At 43.4% G+C, this 12,541-nt stretch overlaps 1 protein-coding gene and 1 pseudogene across 3 annotated transcripts in view; one reads left to right on the forward strand and one right to left on the reverse strand.

Moving 5' to 3' along the window:
- Positions 1-12,541, forward strand: part of LCORL (ligand dependent nuclear receptor corepressor like) — a 181,214-nt gene that overhangs the window by 50,855 nt on the left and 117,818 nt on the right. For all 3 annotated transcript variants that reach the window (XM_065405225.1, XM_065405224.1, XM_065405226.1), the window contains exon 2: positions 7,876-7,941. In XM_065405225.1, coding sequence (XP_065261297.1) covers positions 7,876-7,941 — 66 coding nt within the window. The remainder of the gene's footprint in view (positions 1-7,875; positions 7,942-12,541) is intronic.
- Positions 4,127-5,224, reverse strand: LOC135879769 (DNA (cytosine-5)-methyltransferase 3B-like; annotated as a pseudogene).

Here is a 12,541-nt window from a genome sequence, read left to right on the forward strand (position 1 = left end):
AAATATGTTGGTAGTTTTCTTCTTTGTGAGGAAGATTGGTGTACTACAGAGGGTATCTCTCCAGGGACAGAGCAGAGAGCTGGAGAGTGAGAAACAGCATTGCTGAGGCTTGCTTGCTGTGTTGACTGTTCTGTGTGATGTGAGAGGTCTCAACATACCTTGAGAGGGTCTCTCTCTCTCTAACATTTAATCACCAATGAAAAATCAGTGAAGTAAATACGCCATGGGTAGACCATTATGTTTAGCAATGATAACAGAACCTGTCAGCTGAAGAGAAGCAGTAGTTTGCATGATTGCTTGTTTCCTGAAACATGCCCTAGTCAATCCCGTATTTCCAAAAAATGAGTTTGGCTAACAGCAGCTGCAGCAGCATTATCCGTACTTGCATTCCATGTTTCTATCAGTGTGAAGCATAGCTCTCCACCTGTCAGTGAGTAACACCAGCAGTCAAAAGTATGACAAATGCTTTACATGTAATTTTTTCTATTAATAGATTACAAGACAGGCCCATCATGATCATCTAGTCTGACCCGCACGTTGCAGGCCACAGAACCTCGCTCACCTCCTTCTGTAGTAAACCCATAACCTCTGGATGAGTTACTGAAGTCCTCAAGTCCTATCATGATGTAAAGACTTCAAATTACAGATAATCCACCATTTACGCTAGTTAAAACCTGTAAGCGACCCCTGCTCCATGCTGCACAGGAAGGTGAATCTGCCAATCTGACTTGGGGGAAAATTCCTTTCCAACCCCAAATATGGCGATGAGTTAGACCCTGAGCATGTGGGCAAGACCCAGCAGCCAGACACCTTGGAAAGAATTCTCTGTAGTAACTCAGAGCCCGCCCCATCTAGTGTCCCATGACTGGCCATTAGAGATGTTTGCAACTAGCAGTTGCAGATTGGCTATGTGCCATAGTAGGCAGTCTCATCATACCATTCCCTCCATAAATTTATCAATCTCCGTCTGAAGCCAGTTAGGATTTTTTTTTCCCCTTGGAAGGCTGTTCCAGAATGTCACTCCTCTGGTGGTTAGAAACCTTCCTCTAGTTTCAAACCTAAACTTGATGATGGCCTGTTGGTATCCATTTGTTCTTGTGCCAACATTGGTGTGTAACTTAAATACCAGGAAGGGGGAGGAGTTATTTATCCTGGTATTTATCCCTCTGATAGAGTTTCATTCATACAGTTACTCCTGTGTTTAGCCTAATGACAGGGTTTAGGATGATATAATGCAACAGCCATTTGTTTCCTACCACAGTACACGACTTCGGAAGATTCAACTGTAATACAGTCTGGCTCTTTAAACCTCAATATGTGGGGTCATGGTGTCAACATAATTTATAATTTACCATTATACTTTGTCATCAGTAACTATGTCAGCTTTGACCAGCAACAACAAAATGTTGATGTTAAATACAGTAACTTTTAAAATCTTCTGCCATATATTTTGTATAGTTATTTCTTTTAACATTCTTCCAGCCTACTCATAGCAAAGAATCACACACATTTAATTTCATACATCAGACTACTTTTAATATGTCTTAAGATCATTCTTGGAAACAATGTCAGATGCTTAAAAAAAAAAACTAACCTTTTTATTTTATCACTGCAAACTGCCATAGAAATTCAAGCAGTTCATAATCTCCAATAAGCATTTGGAATTCTTCTCATGCAAAACACAGATTCTTTTTATAGACTCTTCACCCTTGTTAAAATGGAAATCTCATGTAACCTTCACTGTTGTAGAACTACCACGCCAATGTAATAATGGAGCTTTTCAGTTACCTGCATGTAAACTGGTCAAATGACACAGTAGGACAAAGTTATGAGAAGCAATTTTTCAACACTTTCAATGACTGCTTCTTGAAACAGTTAGTTCTAGAGTACACAAGAGCAAAGACTCAGTGAAGGGGGGAAGAATAGCTCAGTGGTTTGAGCATTGGCCTGCTAAACCCAGGGTTGTGAGTTCAATCTTGAGGGGGCCACTTACGGATCTGGGGCAAAATCAGTACTTGGTCCTGCTAGTGAAGGCAGGGGGCTGGACTCAATGACCTTTCAGGGTCCCTTCCAGTTCTGTGAGGTAGGTATATCTCCATATGTTATATAGATATATACTCTTAAGTAACATGCAGGGGTTAATTCATAGTAACTAGCTGAAACAAAGTAATGATGACGACTACAATATATTTAAAGTTCTAGGGGGAAGAAAAGTACCAAAAATGAACATAATGACATTGTATTGCAGGTTATTTGAGACACCCAAGGCATAGACTGCATATGTTCAATATGTGTGCTCGGGCTTGCTCCCCCCTTAATGGAAAGTTGACACCACCTTGGTAGGGCTGGAGTTAGGGTATAGCTATAACAGACATATGCCTAGGTCACTGGCTCACAGAGCCATACGATGTCAGAATCTAAGCTTTCATTTTGAAAACACTTCTTTCTAGCTTTGATGTTTGCAAAGAAAAGTTTGAAAATATGAACCAAGGTTAACCAACACAGTAACATTTGTCTGGGCCTGGAGATCGTATCCAACATAGAAAGAAGCAGCCCCAGGTAAACCAAGGAGGGAAGTTGCCCCAGGTTGATTATCAGAGCAGACTGAGATCTGAAATTGGTCCTAGTTCAGTTGCATGTGAACAGGAATTTATATTACAATTAGCCATAGAGCTGATTTAAAAAAAAAAAAAAATGGGGGGGGGGGAGCTATTGCATAAAAGCCAGTCATTTTAATTTTGCAGGTGTAGAAAAAGAATGACTTTTCAGTTATTTAAAATGTTGAACATTTTTGCAAAAAATTCATTTTTGAATTTTAAAATCTTTTCTTCCTACCTTGCCCCTTTCTCGTATTGCCGCTGAAAAGTTGAGCAAGAAAGAAAAAACAAAAAGACACTCCTCCCTCTCCCCTGAGTTCATTTGCAGAAATTTTCAGTTGAAAGTGTTAACGCTATTTTTCTTGGGAAAAAATCCTTTAACATTTTTTGACCAGTTCTGTTGGTTCTTTGTCGGTTTCTCCAGGTATGAGGTGAAGAATACTGAGAGACAGGTCTGTAGAAGATGACATTTACACTAACCATGCGTTTCTTAGTTAGTAATTAAAGGAAAGGCTTTCATGGACCTCCCATTCACAAAGCTGCTATAACTATGCAAACCCAAGAATTATGATTGTTGGTTAGAAATGGAAAAACTAACATCATTGTTCAACAATCCTCAGAGATGTTTGAACGGGGTTAACTTGCAATTTGCATAATTAATTGGCCAAAAAGTAATTATAATGAGTACACAGCGTGCATGAGTACCTTAAAGAGACAGCTGAGCACAAGACGTCTTTTCAGAACTCTCAGTATCAGAAGAATAATGTCCCTATGGTTTTGAGTAATGATTTCATGAAGTGATAAGCATGTATGATGTAATTCAGTAGCATAACTTAAGCAGACGGGCGAGAGCTCTTCTTGACTTAATTACTGCAGCCCCTGTGAGCGATGGTAGCTACGTTGGTGGGAGAACCTCTCCCACCGACATACACTGACTAAAGCGATTGTGTGGACAGTGCTAACTTGTGTCGCTCGGGGGTGGCTTATTCACACCCCTGAGCAACATAACTTATACCTACTTAAGCTGTAGTGTGTACACAGCCTAAGGGTATGTCTACACTATGAAATAGGTCGATTTTATAGAAGTCGATTTTTAGAAATCGATTTTATACAGTCGATTGCATATGTCCTCACTAAGCGCATTAAGTTGTCGGAGTGCGTCCTCACTACCATGGCTAGCATAGACTTATGGAGCGGTACAGTTCCCGCAGTCTCTGCTGCCCATTGGAATTCTGGGTTAAGCTCCCAAATCCTGGTGGGGCAAAAATGTTGTCGCGGGTGGTTTTGGGTACATGTCGTCAGTCTCCCCTCCCTCCATGAAAGCTACGGCAGACAATTGTTTCGTGCCTTTTTTCCTGGGTTACCCGTGCAGACGCCATACCACGGTAAGCATGGAGCCCGCTCAGCTCCCCGTCACCGCTGCTGTTGTGGGCAAGTCTACTGTGGGGGCTGCTGTGATCCAAGTAGCCAATGCAATCATTGACGTTCTGTTATCAAGAGTAGTGACTCTGGGAAATGTGCGGGCCTTTTTAGATTTTAGGTGCATCATATTCCTGTCCTTTTTCACTGGTGAAGAAGTCTTTCAGCCATACATTCCAGTCCAGTCAGTGCTGTAACACCCCATAGCAGTTCTGTGGTTGACACATGTAACAGCTCCAGGGCTCTTGTTCTTTTGCCTTGGCCGAGGTACCTTGCCCTACCATGACCTCCAAGCATTCGACACAGAAGCCCCTGCAGCAGCTGGCATTGCTACGCAGCAGCAGCATCTTGCCTTCGCAGCAGACGGTGCAGTAGGACTGGTACCCGTCCTAGTCGTACATGTAGAAGAGCTCCAGGAATCGATCCCTGCAAGTCTGGGAAAGGCCCCCCCTCAAACAGCGGGTGGAATGTGTCTGGGTTTTTTCTCCCGCATGATAAACAACTGTCTTCAAGGCTCCTGTTGTTGTTTGTGACTTCGGAAACCATTTGCTGTCTGCTCTGGTCCTCCTCCACCCGCTCCTTGCTGTTGTTGCAGAAGCTAGTCTTTAGATGCTTGGCCGGGGGTTCTGGGAAGGTCTTCCCTGCCCGGCTCCTAGCAACCTCCAGGGCATGGTGAACGGTTCGTTGATAGGCGACCAGCTTATTAAACGTGGAGTGGTTGAAATGCTGCCTAAAAGCCATCAGACCCACCAGCTTGTCTGCTGAAACCTCAGAGAACTTCCCGTCCCCAAACCATTGCACCCAGCGCATGCCGGAGATTGCCTGACGTTTGGACGTGACTCTGTAGGAGACGATGATTGCAGGCCACCAGGAGGAGCCCTTGATCTTCCCCAATTCCAAAATCTTACCCATTCTGGTATTCCACCACTTCCCCTGCAACTCTGCTCTCCTGCTCCCCAGCGACGAGCTCGGGGGATCCGTTCTGGTGCTCCTGGGTGCTGCTGGCAGATGTGGTACTGCTGCTCAGGGAGGTCGATCCGCGACACCTGGACAGACATGGCCATCCTCCTCTTGGAGCACCGAATGGGAGCCAGAGACTCCAGGTCATTCTCTTCTTTAAGTTTCGTCTCATGGAGATTCAGTCCTGCCTGGAATATCATGCGAGCTGGAGGCTTCTGCCTCAGGCTTCTCTCCCGGCCGGCAGCACCACGCGGTCACGCCTACCCCTTGCTCCCTTGGCTCATGAAGCCTGGACAGTAGTAAGGAGCAGTTCAAGTATAGGCTGAGCAAGTGCAGAATGGTGGTAGAATGTGCCTTTGGACGTTTAAAAGCTCACTGGTGCTGTTTGCTGACACGGTCAGATCTCAGCGCAACCAACATTCCCATTGTTATTGCTGCTTGTGTGTGCTCCATAATATCTGTGAGAGTAAGGGGGAGACGTTTATGGCGGGGTGGGAGGTTGAGGCAAATCGCCTGGCATCTGATTTTGAACAGCCAGACACCAGAGCGATTAGAAGAGCACAGCAAGGCGCGCTGCGCATCAGAGAAGCTTTGAAAACCAGTTTCATGACTGGCCAGGCTTCGGTGTGACAGTTGTGTGCGTTTCTCCTTGATGCAAACCCGCCCCCTTTGTTGATTTTAATTCCCTGTAAGCCAACCACCCTCCCCCCTTCGAAATAAAGTAACTATTGTTTTGAAACCATGCATTCTTTCTTTATTAATTAAAAAAAATGAGATAGCGGACAAGGTAGCCCGGGTGGGGTGCGGGAGGAGGGAAGGAGAAGGCCACATTGCTTATTGTAGCAACATTACAAATCAAACTGTTTGAATGACAGCCTTCTGTTGCTTGGGCCATCCTCTGCGGTGGAGTGGCTGGGTGCCCAGAGCCCCCCCCGCCCCCCTCGCGTTCTTGGGCGTTTGGGTGAGGAGGCTATGGAACATGGGGAGGAGGGTAGGCAGTTATACAGTGGATGCAGCGGGGGTCTGTGCTCTTGTTGGCTTTCCTGCAGCTCCAACAGACGCTTCATCATGTCAGTTTGCTCCCCCATTAGCCTCAGCATCGTGTCCTTCCTCCGCTCTTCGCGCTCACTTAATTATTTCCTGGCCTCTGCCATTGAGTGCCTCCATGCATTAAGCTGTGCCCTATCAGTGCGGGAGGACTGCATCAGCTCGGAAAACATGTAATCGCGAGTGCGTTTTTTTCCGCGTTCTAATTTGCGATAACCTCAGGGCGGAGATGATAGAGGGAGCTCTATGATTCTGGGGGGACTGCATGGTCACCTGTGCTGCTGAGTTTGCCATGCTGACCAAACAGGAAATGAAATTGAAAAGTTCCCGGGGCTTTTCCTGTGTATCTGGCTAGTGAATGGGAGTTCAAAGTGCTGTCCAGAGAGGTCACAATGGAGCACTCTGGGATAGCTCCCGGAGGCCAATACCATCAATTTGCATCTGCACTACCCCAAATTCGACCCTGCAAGGTCGATTTTAGCGCTACTCCCCTCGTCGGGGAGGAGTACAGAAGTCAATTTTAAGAACCCTTTTGGTCGATGGAATGAGGTTGTTTGTGTGGATGCAGTCATTTTTAAATCGACCTAACGCGGCTAAATTCGACCTAACCCCGTAGTGTAGACCAGGCCAAAGACTCCCTCTTGCCACTCCAACCAGGGACGGCTCTGGCTTTTTTGCCGCCCCAGGCAAAAAAGCCTCCCGCCGCCCCCCCCTCCCCTCCCCCAGCGCGGCAGGGGAGGGCGCCGAGCCCGGCCGCGGGCCGCTCTCCCCGACCGGCCAGAGCGCCGGGGGGGGAGGGCGGTGAGCCCGCTGCGGCTCCGCTGGTGGTCGGAGCCCCAGGAGGAGGGCGGCAAGCCGCCCGGGGCTCCGCTCTCCCCGGCGGCCAGCCCAGTCGCGGCCCCGCTCTCCCCGGCGGCCGGAGTGCCGGGGAGGGCGGCGAGCCCGCTGCGGCTCCGCTCTCCCCGGCGGCCGGAGCACCGCGCCGCCCCCCCTCCAGGTGCCGCCCCAAGCACAAGCTTGGTGGGCTGGTGTCTGGAGCCGGCCCTGACTCCAACAGTGTTGGAAACTCCTCCCCCCTTTCCAGCAGTAGACTTGAACAATCTCTTCTGTTTCCTCTTGTCAGTTGCCTCCTGACACATCATCTTTTCTTCCATTGTAGTCCTATGTAATTGATATTTCCAGATGCCTAAAGTAAACTGGTAAATCTTGAAAATATTTTGATTTGTCTCATCCTTAATTTTAAAACATTTTTGTGTGAGACTAGGGAGAATTCTTGGGAGAGCCTTCTCTCCCCCCCCCCGCCCCCCAAAAGTGCACTATTATATAATTTTAGATATAATTCAAAAAGAGGAAACAAGCTTTGTGTTAGTCTAGAAAAGTTCATAATTGATACATTTGTAGAAATTCATATTATTAGAATGCATATTCTAGTTATATAATTCTGAAGATCAAAGCTGAGAACCTTCTATTTTGAAGCTCACATTTTTGTCATAGAGAAACCTACCTCTCAATGTAATGAAGATACTACTTCATTTGTGGACAAGCTATGAGGTTAATCGTCTCACCTTTAAGATTCCTTGTAGTTATTTTTAAATCTGATAAGGTTGTTGGGGCATGGCTTAATAGGCTGATTCGGTACAGATGGCAATTGCCTTGTCTTAGGTTGATCTTCTAATTCTGTTGAACGGCACTATAGATAAAGGAAAAAATATTTCTACATGGTAAATTGTAACAATTTTTAGTTGCTATATATGTTTATAAAGTATTTGCCTAGTTGTGGCTTTTGTGTTGGTTGATTTATTTTGAGGTAAAGGGTTTTGTTCACCATTTTAAATGTTTCTTTTGTTTTCAGGTTTTGAAAGTATTTTAGAAGGGCTTTATGGACCAAGGCTACGAAGAGACCTCAGTTTATTTGAAGGTAAATGACCCTGTATTTAGTGCACTGGGTTTTATTTACTAGCTTTTCTTTTAGTTAGAAAATTTATTTTTAAGCATTTATAGAAGTCTGAGGAGGAAATCTGAAGCTGTGAAACTTTATTGTGTTTTCTCTAATGCATTTTTTCATCTTAGCCTCCTTCCCATCCTCATATACAGAATTAGTAGCTGGGACTTGTTAGTAATGAAGTGCCTGGATTAACTAGGCATCCCGAAGTATCTGGCACAGGAAAGATTTTCTTTTCTGGAATACTGTATCCCTTATTAACTTTCTTTTTGTGAGCAACTTTCAGAAAGGAAGGAAAACAGCTTAGTTCTCTGACACTGTTGCTATCAGAATTAATTAGGAATTAGGTGGTTCTCAACAGCCATTCATTTTGCATAATCACCTACTCTTAAGAGGCTAAGCTAATTTTTATAATACAGTCGTCTTCTAGTATCCATGTAACCTCATCTTTTTCCAAGTTTGCAGAGTTATGCTGGAATAACTGTAAACAGTTACAATTTTTTTAAATTCAAGTTGATAGGAAAATGTACTTTGTGGTGTGATGTTAGTAAATGATGGTGCCATATTAATGGTTTCTCACTAAAACAGCACAGGGGAAGCCTACATGAACTTGCCTGAATTTTTAAAAAGAAAGGATATTGTCAAATCCATTTTCATAATTTATTGAAAAAAACTCTTTTTATAACCACTTAGCCACTCAAAATCTTTTCCCTTGCCTTACCTTTCATTGCCTCACAATTTGTTACTGACAGTGTCATAAGTGTTACGTTATTGGCAATGTGTGAGATAGATGTAGTATGTAGCATGGTATAAAAGCTTCATTGAAATAAATTTGAATAACTGCATTACTTGAAGGTGGCAAATCCATGATTAAGTTATGTAAATCATTTTGTTAGTAAAATCTTTTACAGTGTTCCATCGTTTTATATCTTTTGCATTTGTTTGTCTCACCTTTTTTTCAGGGATTTTTTTTTTTTTTAAATTGTTACAATTTTTGTTGATACTGTTTTTTTGTTCCCTCCATCTGTAAAGCCAGGTATGCCATCAGTCAAAGAGATGATAAAATGTTTATGTAATTTTTACATGTTCCTAAAAATAACTTTTTCAGAATAATGTCACAGTTTTAGGTCTGATACAGTACTAACTGATTACTGTGTACTGTGGTGGAAACAAATACACTTCATCATTTGGAAAGGGAAGGGAGCATTCCTGGCTTTCTAATGGTATAAAGCACTCCTTTTCTAGACAGAATTACTAGTGGGCACAAGAGACTAGATTTTAAACCTATTAGTGATCCAAGATTTGAATATTCCTTGGGCACTGGAATTTTTAAATTTGGGGCATAGAAGGAAGAAAAACCTTTTTATGGTTTGTTTTGTAAGTGGATTGAAAGCAGTTCAGAAGCATGGAATGCTAGTAGTATTGGGATAATGGGTAGAATACAGATAATGCAGGTAAAGGAACATGATGATCTACATGACAGATCTCACTACTATATAATTGGTGCATTTATGTATATGGGATATATTAATGGGGAAGCTGGTAGTGACCCCTCTATTTAGCAGGTCTAACACTTTCCATTATAACGAATTTGTGTAATCTTTTCTTTGAAAAGGTCTTGTATCTCCCTTGTTTGCAATAGACCTTTGATATTTGACATCGAGAATTCCCTTGGACTGTAGAAGTGCCTTTTCTGTGTCCCATGAAATTCTACTCAGATTTGGCTGAGATATATATTGTTAAATTGCCATTTTCTGTCATTATTTTGGCAGGATGCCTGAATCACTGTTCTGAACCCCTGGGATATATGTTTGACACCCCTGCTGGGTTCATGCCACAGCTGCTACAGCGGAGCACACTAAACCAAGGAACTGCCAGATCAGCTGTAGTAAGGGATAGGAAAGGAGTCAGACTGCGATGCCCTCCGACTATATTTTTTTTTAATTTGTTTATTGGTATTACAGTGGCATCCAAGAGGTTTGGCAAGAGCTCCCTTTACCCTCTGTTGCTTTTTACAGATTCAGACTAACACGGCTACCCGTCTGATACTTTAACTCTGAGTTCTACATAGATGAACACATTATCGGTCATCTTATGCTTGCTTGAGGTACTCAGTTCACATCCATTGCTTCACTGGTCAGAGTCTTTCTGACTGTCCTTTGGCAATGGAACTCCTGGTTACAACTGACTAGTTCCACATCATAGCTTTGAATGACATTGCATTTTATCATATTTGCCTCTTCACCTGGGGCTCAATTCAGCTCAATTCATTAAACTCATGCTTAAATACCTTGCTGAATTGGTGTCTCAGGTCTTTGTATTATTAGGAGGGACAAGATGGGTGAGGTAATATCTTTTATTGGACCAACTTAAACAGTCTCCTTCCATCTTGTATTTTGCTATGATAACCTGAGTAAGTTTCCCAGGCCTGAAGAAGAGGTCTGTGTAAGCTCGAAAGCTTGTCTCTCTCACCAACAGTAGTTGGTCCAATAAAATATATTACCTCAGCCACCTTGTCTCTGATATCACTGGTCTACAATTTTTGAGAAGTCGTCTGCTTCAGAGATAAAATGTGCTATTTATTATGTATTTTGATGTGCTGAATTCAAATATGACAATTAAAACAACTGATTGGCTACTGTTTCTAAGATATTTAAGTTTTTACATTTTATGTCTATGTATATTGTGTAGATAGTAGAGTTTTAATCATAAATTGTAAACCTAGGTCTTTTCATGTGTTTGGTTGCTTTACATGATAATATTTCACCAGTCCTGTTTATGTAACACTTTAAAAATCAGCAAAAGGGTTATATAAATAAAATTTATTATGAAACAAAAGGCAAAAAACTATTCTGTACATAGTTTAGTCCTATTCAGTGTCTACTCGGCGCTTCTTGGCTTGTCTCTTGTATTCATTAAATGGAGCATCTCTTGTCACTGTCCAGCAATAGTCTGCAAGCATTGATGGGCTCCATTTGCCCTGATAGCGTTTCTCCATTGTTGCAATGTCCTGGTGAAATCGCTCGCCATGCTCATCGCTCACTGTTCCGCAATTCGGTGGGAAAAAATCTAGATGAGAGTGCAAAAAATGTATCTTTAGTGACATGTTGCAACCAAGGCTTTTGTATGGCTTGAGGAGGTTTTCCACCAACAACCTGTAGTTGTTTGCCTTGTTGTTTCCGAGAAAATTTATTGCCACTAACTGGAAGGCTTTCCATGCCGTCTTTTCCTTGCCACGCAGTGCATGGTCAAATGCATCATCTTGAAAAAGTTCACGAATCTGAGGACCAACAAAGACACCTTCCTTTATCTTAGCTTCACTTAACCTTGGAAATTTTCCACGGAGGTACTTGAAAGCTGCTTGTGTTTTGTCAATGGCCTTGACAAAGTTCTTCATCAGACCCAGCTTGATGTGTAAGGGTGGTAACAAAATCTTCTTTGATTCAACAAGTGGTGGATGCTGAACACTTTTCCTCCCAGGCTCCAATGACTGTCGGAGTGGCCAATCTTTCTTGATGTAGTGGGAATCTCTTGCACGACTATCCCATTCACAGAGAAAACAGCAGTACTTTGTGTATCCAGTCTGCAGACCAAGCAAGAGAGCAACAACCTTCAAATTGCCACAGAGCTGTCACTGATGTTGGTCATAGTTTATGCACCTCAAAAGTTGTTTCATGTTGTCATAGGTTTCCTTCATATGGACTGCATGACCAACTGGAATTGATGGCAAAACATTGCCATTATGCAGTAAAACAGCTTTAAGACTCGTCTTCGATGAATCAATGAACAGTCTCCACTCATCTGGATCGTGAACCATGTTGAGGGCTGCCATCACACCATGGATGTTGTTGCAGGCTACAAGATCACCTTCTATGAAGAAGAATGGGACAAGATCCTTTTGACGGTCACGGAACATGGAAACCCTAACATCACCTGCCAGGAGATTCCACTGCTGTAGTCTGGAGCCCAACAGCTCTGCCTTACTCTTGGGTAGTTCCAAATCCCTGACAAGGTCATTCAGTTCACCTTGTGTTATGAGGTGTGGTTCAGAGGAGGAGGATGGGAGAAAATGTGGGTCCTGTGACATTGATGGTTCAGGACCAGAAGTTTCATCCTCTTCCTCTTCCTCGTCTGACTCAAGTGAGAATGATTCTGGTGCATCAGGAACCGGCAGTCCTTCTCTGTGGGGTACTGGGCGTATAGCTGATGGAATGTTTGGATAATGCACAGTCCACTTTTTCTTCTTTGACACACCTTTCCCAACTGGAGGCACCAGGCAGAAGTAACAATTGCTGGTATGATCTGTTGGCTCTCTCCAAATCATTGGCACTGCAAAAGGCATAGATTTCCTTTTCCTGTTCAACCACTGGCGAAGATTTGTTGCACAAGTGTTGCAGCATATGTGTGGGGCCCACCTCTTGTCCTGATCTCCAATTTTGCAGCCAAAATAAAGGTGATAGGCTTTCTTAACCATAGTGGTTATACTGCGCTTTTGTGATGCAAAAGTCACTTCACCACAAACATAGCAGAAGTTATCTGCACTGTTCACACAAGTACGAGGCATCTCTGCTCACTT

The sequence above is a fragment of the Emys orbicularis genome, chromosome 5, assembly GCF_028017835.1.
Source record: "Emys orbicularis isolate rEmyOrb1 chromosome 5, rEmyOrb1.hap1, whole genome shotgun sequence".
Lineage (NCBI taxonomy): Eukaryota > Metazoa > Chordata > Testudines > Emydidae > Emys > Emys orbicularis.